The 15,515-nt window shown below is 37.9% G+C and overlaps 1 protein-coding gene across 5 annotated transcripts; it reads right to left on the bottom strand.

Annotated features, from left to right (window-relative positions):
• Positions 1-417: 417 nt before the first annotated feature.
• On the bottom strand, positions 418-14,375 carry brdt (bromodomain, testis-specific). Of its 5 annotated transcripts, XM_082523416.1 has the most exons (21): positions 14,276-14,375; positions 10,254-10,524; positions 9,983-10,120; positions 9,581-9,716; positions 9,251-9,387; positions 8,594-8,935; positions 8,374-8,502; positions 7,253-7,450; positions 6,983-7,164; positions 6,578-6,867; positions 5,621-5,731; positions 5,493-5,547; positions 5,371-5,462; positions 4,042-4,097; positions 3,776-3,950; positions 3,346-3,416; positions 2,847-2,907; positions 2,646-2,752; positions 2,173-2,345; positions 1,725-1,941; positions 418-1,614 (listed from the first exon to the last, which is right to left on the bottom strand). In XM_082523416.1, exons 2-21 carry the CDS (start codon positions 10,443-10,445, stop codon positions 1,552-1,554), a joined length of 2,925 nt encoding a protein of 974 aa, XP_082379542.1. In that variant the 5' UTR covers positions 10,446-10,524; positions 14,276-14,375; the 3' UTR covers positions 418-1,551. The 5 variants fall into 5 exon arrangements, with proteins under 5 accessions (XP_082379542.1, XP_082379539.1, XP_082379540.1 ...); XM_082523413.1 differs by having other exon boundaries at positions 5,371-5,547; XM_082523414.1 differs by lacking the exon at positions 14,276-14,375 and adding an exon at positions 13,937-14,269 and having other exon boundaries at positions 5,371-5,547.
• Positions 14,376-15,515: the final 1,140 nt, after the last annotated feature.

Here is a 15,515-nt window from a genome sequence, read left to right as displayed (position 1 = left end):
TATCAAGCACAATATAAAAGTTCAAGTTTAATAATTTCGTGTGTAGCTTTATCCGTGACAGCATAAATAATGTGAACTTGACACACACACACACACACACACACACGTCAAGCTCCTTCATATTTCATCAAGTTAATAAATAATTAGTGTAGAAGATTGTGTGTGGAGATTAAATTGTTTAAATAATATACCTTTAGCTAATTTGCCCTGCCAGCAGTTGGGTTTTATTTTGCACTCTGACATGACATGCAGCACAGCAACCATAACTAAATGAAAGAAAACTTACCAGTGGTTGTGGTGCATGCTGGTAACCATATGATTAGCTCTTGTATGGATTTATGGGGGATCATCTGCATTATGAGTAAACTGCATCTGTGCAGTAACCTGATATTTTGATAAAGTGATCCAGACTGTTTAGTGAAAAAGGTTTATTGAGTAAGAAAAAACTGCATGAATAACAAAGTGCCTTGCATGTACAGCTAACACAATATTTGGCATTTCAAGTACTCAAGGAACTGAGAAGTCAATTGCACAAAGAAAACTTTGGTACTATAATATTTTTTCCTGGCTCAGTTTAAAAAAAAAATAAAAAAATAAAAAAATCCAAGAATATTTAAGAAAGAAGAAAACAGTCAGTGTGTAAACATGCTACAGTGTTCTGTTTACATTTCAAGTATATTTAAGTCAGTATTAACAAAACCATGGTAAACACTTACAGGACATTAACATATAATACCAGAACAACCGCTGCATGTTTAAGTAGACAATGCAACAAGGTGGCATTGAAACTGCAGTACATGGGATATGAACTAGCTTACTGTGCATATCTTACCTCTGAACAGTAGAGAAAAACATAACTCTTTTATGAAGGCACTTTAACCCTAGTCAGGCGAAAATCCAGAGGGCACTAGTGCAGGCATTTATCAAATGCTAAGTAAGGACTAAATCCATTTGCACTTAAAGCCCCTTTAAGATGTGCACGACTTTACATTCACCTGATGGCGCCTCAACATTTTGTCAAGTTGTGCCAAAGAGCACCTGGTCAGGTTTCCGTAATGCTTACAACATCAATCTCGCCAGGTCTTTCCCACATCTTTGGGATGCAATAACATGTACATAATAGCATTTGTATCTCAACAGTTTAGTTTCAAAAGTGCATTAAGATTAAAATGTTTCTCTTTTAATCCTCTCAGCAGCACTATAAAACAAACAGAAGGACATACCGTGCAGAGAAAACTAAAAAATTTTTTTCCAACTACTCCACTAAATAAAGACGAGCATATTAAAATATGCTTGTTGCAAAAGTGGAAACATTGTGTGTATACTGTGGTTTCCTCCATCGCTGACATGTCCGATCAAACTCTCTGCGTGAACATTAACAAAATTAACTCTTAACAGTATGATGAAATGATGTTTGAAAAGGGCTCAAATTACTACCACCCCCACAAATGAAGCATTTATTTTATTAGGTTTAATGACATGTACAGGGCATCAAAGGGAAAAAAAAACTATCAAGACATCAAACACGTTTCAGATAAATCTCCGCCCAGTTTAAAGGTCAAGCTCAAATCTAGTCATGACATCCCGTTGCAATGTTAGGTCGATACCAGTCATCTATATAAAAGAGAAAAACAAACAGCAATACAGTTTAACATGATATTTTTTACCAAAATCAAATGAAATGATACAAATGGATCACTGAAACAGATACAGAAGGTACTCACTGCTTCTCGCTTGCGACGTTCCTGCGCTCTTTGGCGGGCCCGCTCTCTTTCTTTATCTAAAGACGACTGTGTGATTAGAGGTCGCCTTTTTTTAGACCTTTGCTGTTCAACATGTTTGGGAGCATCCAAGGGACCTTCTGTGCAAATACTTCCAGGCAAACCCGAAACTTCCTTAACAGGCTGTGGGTTTTGTTCTGATTTACATGGGACTTGTAGACTAGAAGGAGAATACCCAAGTTACTGACTTTGCTCTCTTTAAATCAATTATTATGTTTTCAGAGAAAAAAATATATATCTTGGCTTATAGCAACTAATACAGGCACTCAGTAGTTTTGGCATCTTTAAAACTTTGGCCAAAAGGCAACAACTGTATGCCTGACAACTTAATTAAATCTACCTATTAATTTAAATTCACATCGAATGCTTTAACTATTAACTGTGTGAACACCTGGTCTTTTCAGGAGCCTCGATCTTTTTGCTTTCATCCAACAATTTCTTTTTCAGTAGTTTTTCACGAAACATCTGGAAGGTCCCTTTTGAGGAATTGTTTGGAGGTAGCATCACCCTCTCTCTCGGTCTTCCCAATCTCACCCAAGGCTCGGTGTTTTTCACCACAATATCCTAAGCAAGGAAAATCACAATGTTTAGATACATTCACTTCAAACATTGGTGTGCATTTGTTGGCATCAACCAGCTAGGTTTTGGCCACTAGAGGGAAAAAACACAAAAAAAAGTTAAGTTGTAATAATTTAATGCCTTCTGGTGGTGGAAACACCACATTTGAAAGTATTTGCACCACTTTCTAATGAATAATGCACATAAAAAGCAGCACATCCTTGAACATTGATATAATTTCCAGCTATATCAGCACATAAAAGTAAGATAAATGATCATGACAGTTTTCTGGAGTATTAAACCAACCTTTTTGGGAATTTGGGGTTTTTCACCCTCAGCAGATTTACTCGCAGCATCAGTGTTAGGCACATTAATCAACTGCTTGTCAGGAAGATCTGCAGTGTATCTGAAATCTGCAATAATAAAGTTAACATTTCCTAACATTATGAAGAAAACGGTAGTTTTTAAAGATGGTGATGTAATAATAAGTGATTTAAAGCGACTTACTGGGTGTTATTTCGTCTTTGGATTGCAGAGGGCTGTCTCCAAGAGGGGACAGCACTGGACCCTGCAGGAAAAGCAAAATTTTGTTTAAAAACCATAGCTTTCAACTATGACACATGGAATGGGTGGGTGCAGTTTTTTCCACGTGGCTAACTCATGCACTCAAATTATGAAGGCTCCAAATTGCTGAGAAAAAAACCCCCAAATAAACAAAACATATCCCTACATAATGCAATAGTAAACTGCTGCTGGGAAAGATGGCAGATTCTGCTAGACTACACGTTCTTAATAAAGGTCTCTTCATTATCATTTCAGGCACGTTATTTTTTTAAATCAGCTGCTGGTACTGACGTTGGCCTGTTCATAGTAGTTGCAGCACATGCCTACACATATTTCCTAACATATGATAAAACATGTATCTAATATCTACCCCAAAAGCTGTTACAAAGCAGATTTTGTAAAAGTTGCCTTTGTGTGCAGAAATGTGCCTTTTTTGACGTACCTCAAATCTTGCAGCAGCCCAGTCCAGTAGCTCTACGGGAGATCCCATGGGGGATAAAAGTGCAGACAAATCTGGACAAACAGTAAATTACAGGAATTCATTCTCAACTCATTACAATGACACAAGAAGCAGATTTCTGCACATTTATTTAAACACACGTGCTACTATTGAGTAAAACCAACTAAAGGCAAGCATGAGTATTATATTCCAAACCAGGAGCGGGGGGAGGGTAAGGAGGCGCTAGTTCTTTGTCTGGCCTACCAGGTAAATGGGTGGTGGTAAAATCAGATAACTGTTACTGTACTTTTCATGGTGGGAAAACTGTTAGTCCTGAGAAATAAAGAATCTTGTGGAAAGATCTTTTCAAGAGGCTGGTAAATCTTTTTTTACTTTTGGACAAATGTTGCATTTGTAAAGACAAAAACATTACCTGGAGGCGATAAAGTCAAGTCATCAAAGGTTAGCGCTGCATCGTGCTGTGCTGGATGTCCTTCCCTGTTTGCTTTCTTTACAGACTGCCCATTAGCAAGAAGCTGACTGGTCTTGACGGATGCTTTCGTCAAATCTGCTCCTCCCAACATCTGTTTACCAGCAGCATGTCTCACCTTTGACACAAGAAATTACAGTCTTACTTATCAATGTAACCCGCCAGCTTACATTGATCTATTGAATAAAGAAAAAAGAGAATCTTTTTACCTTTTTGTTAACCTTTTGGCAATGGTCTTTAGATTTCCGCTTCCTCTTTTTCAGCACTGAAAAACATTGACAATAATAACTCATTTTGTGCCATAAATTGGAAAAACAAGACACCGTGAAATTTATAACAATTTGCTTTTCATACAACCTTCAAGAAAAGCTAAATAGTTCCAAGTGTTAATTAATTATTCATTTTTTCACCTGGACTTTTAAGCAGGTGGTTGCCCAAATAGGGTTAATGAAGTTTCGCTAGCTGGTATTTAATGATGTGCTACGTGATCGCTAGCGACACAGCTACGTTAGCATAACATAAACACAGTGAAGCTGGAGGATGAATGCTAACTTTTTCCCACTCGATAAAAGTTAACGTGAGGGTTCCCGATGGTTAGGGACAAATGCAGTCGCATGGCAGGATGCTGTAAATGGACCAAACTTCAGTCAGGAGAACAAATGAGATAATCCATCTGCAATACGAGGTTAGTCATTCATATACTGCTGCATGGGCTGGGCTGTAGTTACATCGTAAGGTTTTAAAAACTGAGCTTTGAAATGAATAGCGGTAATAAAAAGCGAGAGAGGCTGACAGTGATCACTGACTGTTTTTAGGGGCTTTTTGAGATTAAAAGAACAAGATACAAAGCATTAAAACGGGTTAAACAGCCTTATTAAACGCAGGGTAGTTTGGGCCCAGAAGCAGGATTCATCATGTCATCATTTAAAGACCGGATACCTAAAAAAAAAGTAGCTGGTAAGCATATGATTAGACTTTTTACTTCTTTAATTTAGGCTACAGCCTCTTAAAGTTTCCTGTTCAAACATCATGAAAAACAAGCTATTTGAGATATCTTGGCAGCATAAAATAAGAATAGTTTGTTACATAAGCTCTCATTTATTTTTTCCTTAAAAAAAAAAGAGAAAAAAAAGCAATAAGACCCTGTCATCAGAGAGAGCACACATGCCTGACTGCACCAATCGCCCATCAGAGATGCCGTTTTTCAGCCTCGCATAAATTTACTTTATGAGTTATGCTTTTTCTGTTTAATGGCACCACTATTATGCAACACACTTCAGTGCCTACTAAAACAATGAAAAAAAATACCCCCCAAAAGACCGAGACTTTACTGCAGCTGTCATTGGTACAAACATGCAGGACTCATCCATGTCAGCAGATTACAAAAAGGTGTGTATGAAATGTGAAAAAAAAGAAAAAAGAAAAAAGAAAAGAGACCTTTATAATTAAATAAATAAATAAAACAAATTAATGAAAAAAGGCACCCATGTAAGAAAGAAGGGGAAAATGAGATGGAGAAGCTGAAGACAGCACCAGACCTGATTCAGTGTCCCTGGCATCACAGGCGGTAGAAAGACTACTCGAGCTGCTGCTGTCGGATGAGCTGCTGCTGTCGGATGAGCTGCTGCTGTCGGATGAGCTGCTGCTGTCGGATGAGCTGCTGCTGCTGCTCCCACTTGAGGAGCAGCTGAGACCAGGAGAGGCCACGACTTGAGCTGTTAACACAAGACTGACATTTTTACACTGTCTCACACGTGGAAGTACCATTGCAACAAATCTGTTTCTTACCTGATGACCTCTTTTTACCAGTTAAGTGCTGGTCTTTGCCGACAGTCTGAGACGTTCCGCCATACTTTAGTTTTGAAGTCTGGATTGCTCCTGTGGGCTTGGGTCTTTTTTCTGAGAAGCACGACATACAGGTCATCAACAACAGAATTGAAAAATTATGTTTCTATTTAACATAACATTGTTTTTATTGTTTAATTATTTTGCTGTAAATACTATAATTTTATCAGTTTGTGTTGATAAGTAGAAAAATATCAGTATAATTCCCATTATTTTCCAGACTGGACAGACTTTTTTTTAAATCTACTCTTCAGCCATTTTTTGAAAAATTCATGCTAGATACATTTGTGGAGCAGAATTTTGGTTTGTAACTACTGAGAATATCTTATAATATAAATATTCATATAGTGCAGCAGTCTCCAACCCCCGGGCCACGGACCGGAGTCGTTTGGTACCGGGCCGCGAGAGTTGAGGCTCGGGTGTGAAATGTATGTTTTTCAGGGTTTTTATTGTTTTTTAGCGTTATTTTGTTATCGTTTTTATCGTTAACTCGGTCTTCCTGGGTCTTTTCACTTGTGTTATGAATAAATCTTATTTTCTTCTGTACCGGTGCTAGTTTTATTTTGTTGTATTTATCCACGACACCTTAAAAGCCGGAGTTTATTTATGCTACATGATTCCATACATTTTGCCTCATATTTTTGATGTCTTCAGCGTGTATTTAAAAGGCAGAAAGTAGTAAAAATAAACAAAAGCCATTAAATGAGTTGTTGCGTTGTGTCCAAACCTTTGACTTGTACTGTATGTATAAAGACAAGCATATACTAAACCTAATATTTCTTTTATCATTACTGGACAGATTTTGACTGCTTGACCTGATAAGCAAGCACTGTCACTGTAAAGACACTTCAAGTTTAGCAGACTAACTTGTATTTTCTGATTAAGTCACGCTGTACTTACTTGTTACATTCTTGATGGATTTAGTCAGACACTCTGCGACGAACCTCTGCAGAGCTCGCAGTGTGGAAGACTTGAGCATGTCAAAGTCAACTTCAATCTCCTCCAGAGTGGAATCTCGCAGACAAGACTCCCTGGTGTGGATGATTTTCACCAACTTGCCCAGTTTGTCACCAGGCAGCTTGTTGATGTCCAGTTTTAACTGTTTCTTCTCCTGGTAAGTAATTGGTGCCAATGGGGCTGAACCCTCATCTTTCATGGATTCACGGAGATTAGGAGGTCTGGTTTCTTTCCTATACATACATATGAAATATTTATGTTTAGTTTATATAGTAGCATACACAGCCCAACAGTTTATGTTAGGTAAAAAATACAAAAATATTGATTGATTAAGTGGGGTTCACTTACAAGGAAGAGCTCCTGCTGGGTGCGATACTTTGAACAACAGATTTGTATTTAAAGGATTTGTTCTTTAGTTGAGCTATATCCTTTTCCCTTGATCTCTTTTCCTTCTTCAGCTTTTCTCTCTTCCTTGATTTCATCATGGGATCCTGGACAAACTTCTTCAGCTGCTCACTGACAGCCTTCAACTGAAAAGCGAGCCATTTAAGTTAACTATAGAGCACTGAAGTAATTTATTTCTCAAAGCTTGCTTGTTACTGTGTGCGCAATACTGACCTGATCCTCCAGATTGGCAAGCAGAATGGCTCTCCCTTCTGATGAAAATTCTTCCTCAGATGATGAGCTTTTGCTGTCAGAACTTTCTGAAGTTGACAGACTTCCATTTCGGTTTCCTTTTCCCTTTTCTTGCTGATGTGATGTCTGATAGGACTCTGCTTCATGTGGAAGCTTCAGATACCGGGCCTCAAAAACTTCCTGTTAAAACAAAATATTTTTGCAGTATTGTTAGCAATTACACCAACTGTAATTCGTCAACTGACATAGGTTAGTCTATACAACTGTTACAGGGGCATGTCAAAGCAAGTTGTATTTGAAGGCCTTTTGTTTTGTTTTTTGGGGGGATGATTAGTGGCAAAAATGCTCCATCATGCACAAAGAAATTGTAAACCACCCCTATTGTACAAAAAGTGCTCATAATCACAGGATAGTTAGACAAGCAAAGACACTTTCCTCCTAAAAGTCCACACTAGTTTTTTTTTTTTTAACATTTTGCAGCTGCAACTAAGTGAAAAACTATTTATCTGGGGGTGTTTTTAGAGTTCAATTTAAACTGGTTCAAAAGGTGTATGTGTGGAACAAGTTACTGCTAAGACGCACTCTAACATATAATAAGCATGCTGTTGTTGTGCTTCTGTTTAGTGTCTTGTACATGTGGCTCATGATGATACAACACTGTAAACGGTTTCAAATCATATAACACTTGTTAACTGCAATGTTCTCAGAAGTCAGCAAACAGCAGATAAATCACTTAAGTGGGAATCTGCTCAGGAGGAGGAGGAGATTTCAAGTTTAGCACCTACAACACATTTGCTTTTTAGGCCCAGAGCCCCATCCCCGGAGGAAGCAACCAGCAGCAATTTGGCAACCAGGGATAACAGGAAGCCGATGCCATTTTGCAAGCTGAGGTGTGCGGGTACAACTTTAAGGCATGTAATTAAAAGACATATCAACTAGTGACCAACAATAAGCAACCAACCAATGTCGGACAAGTGAATTTCATTCGATGTGAATGCGGCTTTAAGGACATGCAAAATGCATGTGAAGGTAAACATAAAACATAACTTACATTTAAATATTGTCCTACTGATTTAAGAAATCAATAAATTGATAAACTGTACCTGAAGTTTTCTTGCCATGTGTACCACCTCATTTGAAGGTGGATTGTATTTGTAACAGTTGGAGAACATCAAGCGAACATCGGCAGCAAACACTTTTGCATTTCCGTACTCTCCTTGATCCATCTTTTTCTGAGGAAGTAACATTTTTGTTGAGAAAACTGATCTACCATATACTGAAAATCACATTACATGCTTCAGTTAATCAGCTCAGACATTTTACCTTGATAGTACTCAGGTCCATGGGATGCTTGATGATATCATGGTAGTCATGCAAACCCAAAGCAATCGCATCGACTGGCACATAAAAGGGCCATGCATATGCAGAGTGCCTCTTTGAGAGCAGCTCCTTCAGGATATCATTGCAGCATCTGAGCTGCTCAGACAGTCTGACCTTCTTGGCCTCAATGAGAGGCAATTCTTTCTTAGGACGCTTGATGGGCCTTCCACTGCCTCTGTGGGAGATCAGCATACAAGGTGCTGAATGTTCAGCAGGGGAGACTTCACTGCTGGTGATCACTGAGGTGGTGGTGGGGTCTGCTTTCCGCTTGAGACCTTTTTTGCTCTAGATATTAAAAAAAGGAAAAAAGCAGTGGGACACAAATAACAAAAGTGACATTTAAAAGTTTGTTTTAAGGCACAAAAACAATCAGTAATAAATATGATTAATAGCTTCTGACATCATTCGTTAATGATGATCATCTATATGCGATGATGCACTTACTATACTAAATGCATGCACTGTTTGAGGTCTTTGGTTAGACAATCGCATAAGGAACCGTTACTAGTACAGCTAAGTTTATGTAAAACGTTTATCTCACATTTTACTTAAATAGAACACTGCATGATTTTATGTATATTCTGAAAGTTGCTCGCAAACCATTTCAGTGCTTAGTGTTGAGTCAGTTTGTGCAGAGAGCTGGATGGGTAGGCTCGACTGACGGACATCTGGAGGAATGACTGTCACAGTCTGCTGAAGAACAACCTCTGACATGAGGGATCGGTGCTTTAATGCATCTGCATCACAGGTGATAAAGTTAAACATGAACAAAATTTTATATGGTGAACAAAATCAGTGCAATTTTAATATCTTCCTGTGGTAACATCGTAATATCATTTTTGAAGTTTCTCTTTCTCATTTAAAATTTTACAAAAATTATAAGACAGGACAAAATGACCCTGCATTACTAGTTAGGAGCATGCAACATACCTGCATTAGAGTGTTTCCCTTTTTGTAGGTCCTTTGTAGTGACTTCTACCACAAACTCTTTCTGAGGCATTTTAGAAAGTTTCTGCAGAAAAAGCTTTTCGAGGGTTTTTGCCATAAAGACAATATCATCCCCAGGCTGTGGAAAGACAAATGATGCATTAAATAGGAAAAAAAGGCAAATGTGCTTTTGTGACAGTTTAAACTGCTGAGATGCATTCCAATACTGTTAAGCACCAAAAGTTACACAAAACAAAAGTGTGACTTTGTTATTTTTTTGTCCAGCTTTTTTTCATTGTAGGACTACTTCTGATTTTTGTACATCTTGCTTCTGTGAAGGAATATGAAATGTGCTTTGTGGTTATATTTTGGTATCATACAGCAACATAACTATTATCATCTTACCTGGTTGTACGCATAGCAGTTGGTGAACATAATATTGAAGTCTTCTATGCAGTCAACTGCTTGCCAGTAGTAACTATTCTTTAGCCGCTTCTTAATGGTGCCAAGATCCATTGGATTTGTAATAATTGTATAATAATCCTGAAGACAAAGACATGAACATGAAAACATGCCTTTCTGAAGTGTGGCTCATGAAGACAGTTTTAGGTTCAAACATTAAATACACATGACTGCAGTCTTACTGCAGTGCTACAACTACAATTTTACTACTTACTGGGAGACACAGTGCCACTGCATCCACTGGCTGATAAAAAGGCCATGAGTATTGATGCCTCCATAAAGCTTGGAGCGCCACCTTCTCCAGATACTGTAGCTGATTGGTTACACGTCCAGGCCTCTTGGAATTTATGACCTCTGGTGGAGGGGGATTTCCACTCACAGGGGGGCCGACGTTCCCTTCAGACATTGCGATATCCAAATTGCATGCAGGGGTAAAGCCACCTGGAAATTGCTTTGCAGAAACTCGATGCTCGTACCACGTTTTCCTACATGTCAAGTGAAAAAAGGAAAGCATCTGCTGATTAAACCAACAATAATATAACAAAACTACTTCTACAAGAATGTCGCAAACTAGTCTCTCGACCCCCTAAATTCTTAAAAATTTATATTGAGCATTAATACTCCCCGTGACTGCTATAGCATTCATATTCTTGATATAAAATTGAAGACATGCCAAATACATAAAGGTAAAATTAAGTATTGAACATGTCACCAGTTTTCTAAGTAAATATATTTCGAAAGATGCCATTTTCATGAAATTCCCCCAAGATGTCAGTAACAATCCATCCATTTCACACGTGCAAAGAAGTCAAACCATAAATATCCATAAATTATGTGTAATAATGAGAAATGACACAGGGAAAAGTATTGAACACATGAAGAAAGAGAGGTGCAAACGGGTATGGACGTCATGACCCAAGCTGAAATCTATCAGTAATTAGAAAGCAAGCCTGCCTCTTTATCAGCTAATATTAATTTGCAGTCCCAACTGAAGGCCTATAAAAAGAGGTTTCATTACCAAAGTATCACACAGCCAAATAATATATATAAAAAAAAAGAAGTAGTAGTAGTTGTAGTCATTACACAAGAAACATCCCTTGATATGTAAAACTATTGATCGCACTTAAGACCTTTGCAACCTTGTTTTTGCAAAACATACTGATGGCATTGTTTACAAAACAATTTCTAAATGAATGAAGGTTCTAGTAAGCAACGTTGTGGCCATAATCTGGAAGTGGAAAGAACACCATTTAAACATGAACCAGCCACAACCAGGTGTTCTTGGCAAGATTTTAGACAGAGCAGTGAAAAGAACTACCAGCTGTCCAAGAGCCAAGGACCACTTGTGAAAAGACCTGGAATCAGCAGGTACAATGGTTCTGAAGAAAACAGTAAGTAATGAAACGAACTGCCATGGCCTGTATGTGCATTTACCATGGAAGACTCTATTGTATGTTGAAGCACTTTTAAATTTTGCTGAACAATATTTATACAAGCTTGTGAAATACTGGGGAAATATAGTGTGGTCAGATGAGACCAAAATTGAACTCTTTGGATGCCACAATACACGCCATGTTTGGAGGTCAAAGGGCACTTTCTATTAGCCCAAAACACCAATAGTGAAATCTGGAGGTGGGGATATCATGGTGTGGGTCTGTTGGATGGAAAAAATTACCAAGACATTTTTAATTAAAATCTGTTTCCATCTACCAGGATGATGAAACTGAAACAAGGGTGGACATTTCAGCAAGACAGTGATACCAAATGCAGAGCCAAGGAAACTCAATTGGTTTAAGGAAAGAAAATTAAGCTGCTTGGACGGCCAAGCCAATCACTCGACCTGAATCCAAATCTATGGAAAGAACTAAAGGTCAGAGTTCAAAGCAGGGGCCCAGGGAAACCTGCAGGATTTAACGACTGTGTGGAAGAACAGCCCCTCCCTTTTTTTGTAAAAAGTATCAAACAAATTAAGTTTTCAAAAAAATGTCATTAAGTGCGTTCAATACTTTTCCCTGCGTCATTTCTCATTTTTACACATAATTTATGGACATTCATGGTTGGATTTCTTTGCATGTATGGACTGGATGTGTTGCAAATTTCTGGTGAGAATTTCATGTCAATAGCACCTTTAGATAGATCTTTATTTAGAAATTTGATGAAGTGTTTGATACTTAATTTACCCACTGTATGAAAAAAAAGATAAAGCTGCAAAGGATGAATCTTTTTTCTCTTAAAAAAACCTTAATATCAATAAATGAGTCTAACAACTATAGTCTCTTCAGCAGAAAATGAGTATGTACAAACACTTCTTAGATTTATAGCAGAATCCAAACAGAAAAGAAATATTTGTTGTTGTTTTTTTTTAAATATTTCTTTAAGAATGGAAGCTTAGGAGAGGCTCATTTGTGCTAGACACATGTAATACTGCCATCTACAGCATCTCTCCAAAACTGCTCCAGTGCACATTTTACTTCAGATGAAGCAACAGTATGTTTGCATCCTTTAAGTACACTATGTGGGTCTGATACGTTGGGGTATTGTTACCCATCCTTTTCAATCATACATTAATGAGCATTCTAAATAGTTAAACATACACTGGATTACTGGAAATGGTCTTATTAATCACTTAGTTGCGGTTTCCTTTTAGTGCTGGCTGCCAGCAGTTATTCAGGGCCTGTTCAAGTTATTCAGTGTGACACTGAATTCAACATTAAAAAGAGGATAATGGCTTCTACAAACATATCTACCATAACTGAATTTGTCCCCTCAATGTGCTTGGGAAAGTAATTTGTAAATGTGGTGACTAAAGATCTGTGTAATGATGATGATGTACAGATTCACAGTTGTAAACTGTGTGCTGAAGGAAATATGTTGGATTGCAAATTATACATGTATAGGTGACAGGATTCTGGATTTTGCTCATGTTTGCAAGCTAAGTATTTCTCTGCTGACCTCCTTTGTAGATAATAATGATGATTTGAACCAAACACCCAACATTCCATCAGCATTTCTGATGAGGCAGTAGATGGATCAACAGAAGATCCAGATGCATCTCTGAGAAATAATTTAATTGCATGATTTTCAGATACCGTTTATCTGCAGTAGATTAAAATTTTTTAAGGCATTCACGCCTTTTGTTCTTTACTGGTTTTATTTTCTCTGACACACCAGATGCCAAGTTATCAGCCAACAGATCACTGGGAATTACCTAGTTTGATTCCTGGTCAACCTGTGTTACTTTTTTTTCATAGATTAAAGTGCTTCACGTCACCTGCTTTTAAGCAACGAGCAGCCAAGATCTTGGAGAGATGCACAGGAGTGCGTCTCTCGCCCTCTCTGTCAAACCAATAAATGGCAGGCACATTTAAAAAACCAGCTTCAGTCACGCCCACCGGTTAGTCCGCCTGCCTGCTAACCTTACCAACAGTCGGTGTACTATACCAAATAAAATAACCACAGTTGCCGCGTACTAACGGAGCAATTTAAGTAGTAGCATTTTGTATTTTATGCACTAACAACCTTGATGATGTGCTAATGCTCCCGGATGAGTTTGGTCGTCAGCGCTAGAAAGTTAAACGCTTTGTATTTTTCATCTCTGCACATTTTAGCAGTTGAATCTTGCACAAAAAAAAAACAACCTTAACAGCTAGTCTGTAAATTATTTTCTTCTTTTCAACGCAAGTCGCTTTAGGCAAGCATTTAACGCGGCTAAGCGCGCTAATAACCGAAGAGTTTAGAAGCGGTCACGTTTCATTAGTCTTCCTATCAGTTTGATGACTTTTATATAAGTCCAACATATTGGGAAATAAAAATTCACCAACCACCATAATACAAGTTTGCTCTGGTTATCATCACTACTACCTTAGTCGTCGTCTTTGTCGTACTAACAAACATTACCTTACGAGATTTCGCGGAATCCTGCGTTCAACTCTTCGGTAGTGGACGTTTCTAAGGCAACCACTTCAAATTTATACACCTCTGCTCAAGACTCCAGACTTGATTGGCCTATATTCTACCTACCTACCCGTGTTTTTCTTTGAAATAGTTTTTAAAAAATGACATTAAAATCACCGTTACACAGCCTCCTGCAAAGTGTTTAGCTAACTGTTTTTCTCTTTAAACCATGAGTTACAGATTTATGTTGAGCGTTCCCAACAAAATGGTAACTCGATAACATCCCAGTACATTATCGGTTGCTTCCGCTGAGCAACTCCTGCAAATAATAATGCCACTCGCCTGGTTTGTGAGCCTGCGAAAGCAGGCTGCGGACTTGTGGTAACTGTGGGGGGAAACGTGTCTGTGGCTCACCGGGAACACAAAACCGGGATCTGGGCGGAGCGATGAGTTTACGGGCTGACTCAGAAACGGGAAATTTGCCTTCATTAAACAGAACTAAGCTACAAAACAATTCTCAGCAGCGAACATCCCTTGCGTTACGTCTACTTGATTTATTAAGCGATTTTGTCTATCGTCTTCGTGTTTTTTTTTAAAAAGTATATTTATAAGGAAACAACTTGAATTACGCGCCGTTACTCAAAGTTTTCATTTAATTTTTTTTGTACTTTTGAAATGCAACGAGACATTATAATTTCTAATCAATAGTAAACAGTTTTAAGGGCTTTTCTTAGTTGTGAAAGGAAAGTGGAAAATATTAGAGGGCTTGAGGTGAATGTGACTTTTACAAGGATCACCTGAAGCAGACATAATTTTACTTCCTGCGAAATAGAAACAGGCCTTGAATTTAAGTTGAAGTTGAGTTAACGTTTAAAAATAACAAAATTGGTGTTATTAAGTACGAACAATTAAAATAAAACAAGCCTTCAATGAGTTTGAGTGTGTCTATGCAGTGACAATAAAATTGCCAGGACTGGGTCAAATTTCTTCATTGTGTAATGCCATTTAATACAAATTTGTCCAGAATTCACCAAACACCCCCCCTTTAAATATTTCCAATCTTGTGTTTAAAATGAGTTTGTGCCAAATGAAATGCTGGAATCTAATTACCCCTATTAAAAGGTGGAGGCTGTAGGCTACTATACCACAACAAGTGGATTGCTGCTTCTTTGGTGGAATTTCTTCTTCCTGCTGCTGCTCTTTTTAATGAAAGGAGAACTTTGCTCTTATAATTCAAGTGGTGCATGTTTTAAATTTTCAATTATTTCATTAATTAATTTAGTGGCAATATTCTTTCTAATTATTCCTTTCCTTATTATTGAACCTGAATGGTCAACTCAGTGCTTTTAGGTATGTAGACATGGTGAAGATGACCTGCTGAAGTTCAAACTGAGCATCAGAATGGGGAAGAAAGGTGATTTAAGTGACTTTAAACATGCATGATTGTCGGTATCAGACAGGCTGGTTTTGAGTATTTCAGAATCTTTTGATCTACTTTGATTTTCGCTCTAGGATTTACAGAGAATGGTCCAGAAATGTCAAGTGAGCAGCAGTTTTCTGGTTGAAAATACCTTATTAATGT

The sequence above is a fragment of the Aulonocara stuartgranti genome, assembly GCF_965226115.1.
Source record: "Aulonocara stuartgranti genome assembly, chromosome: 23".
NCBI classification, from domain to species: domain Eukaryota; kingdom Metazoa; phylum Chordata; class Actinopteri; order Cichliformes; family Cichlidae; genus Aulonocara; species Aulonocara stuartgranti.
Note: the sequence above shows the minus strand (reverse complement) of the source record. Positions and strands in the feature narration are given on the sequence as shown.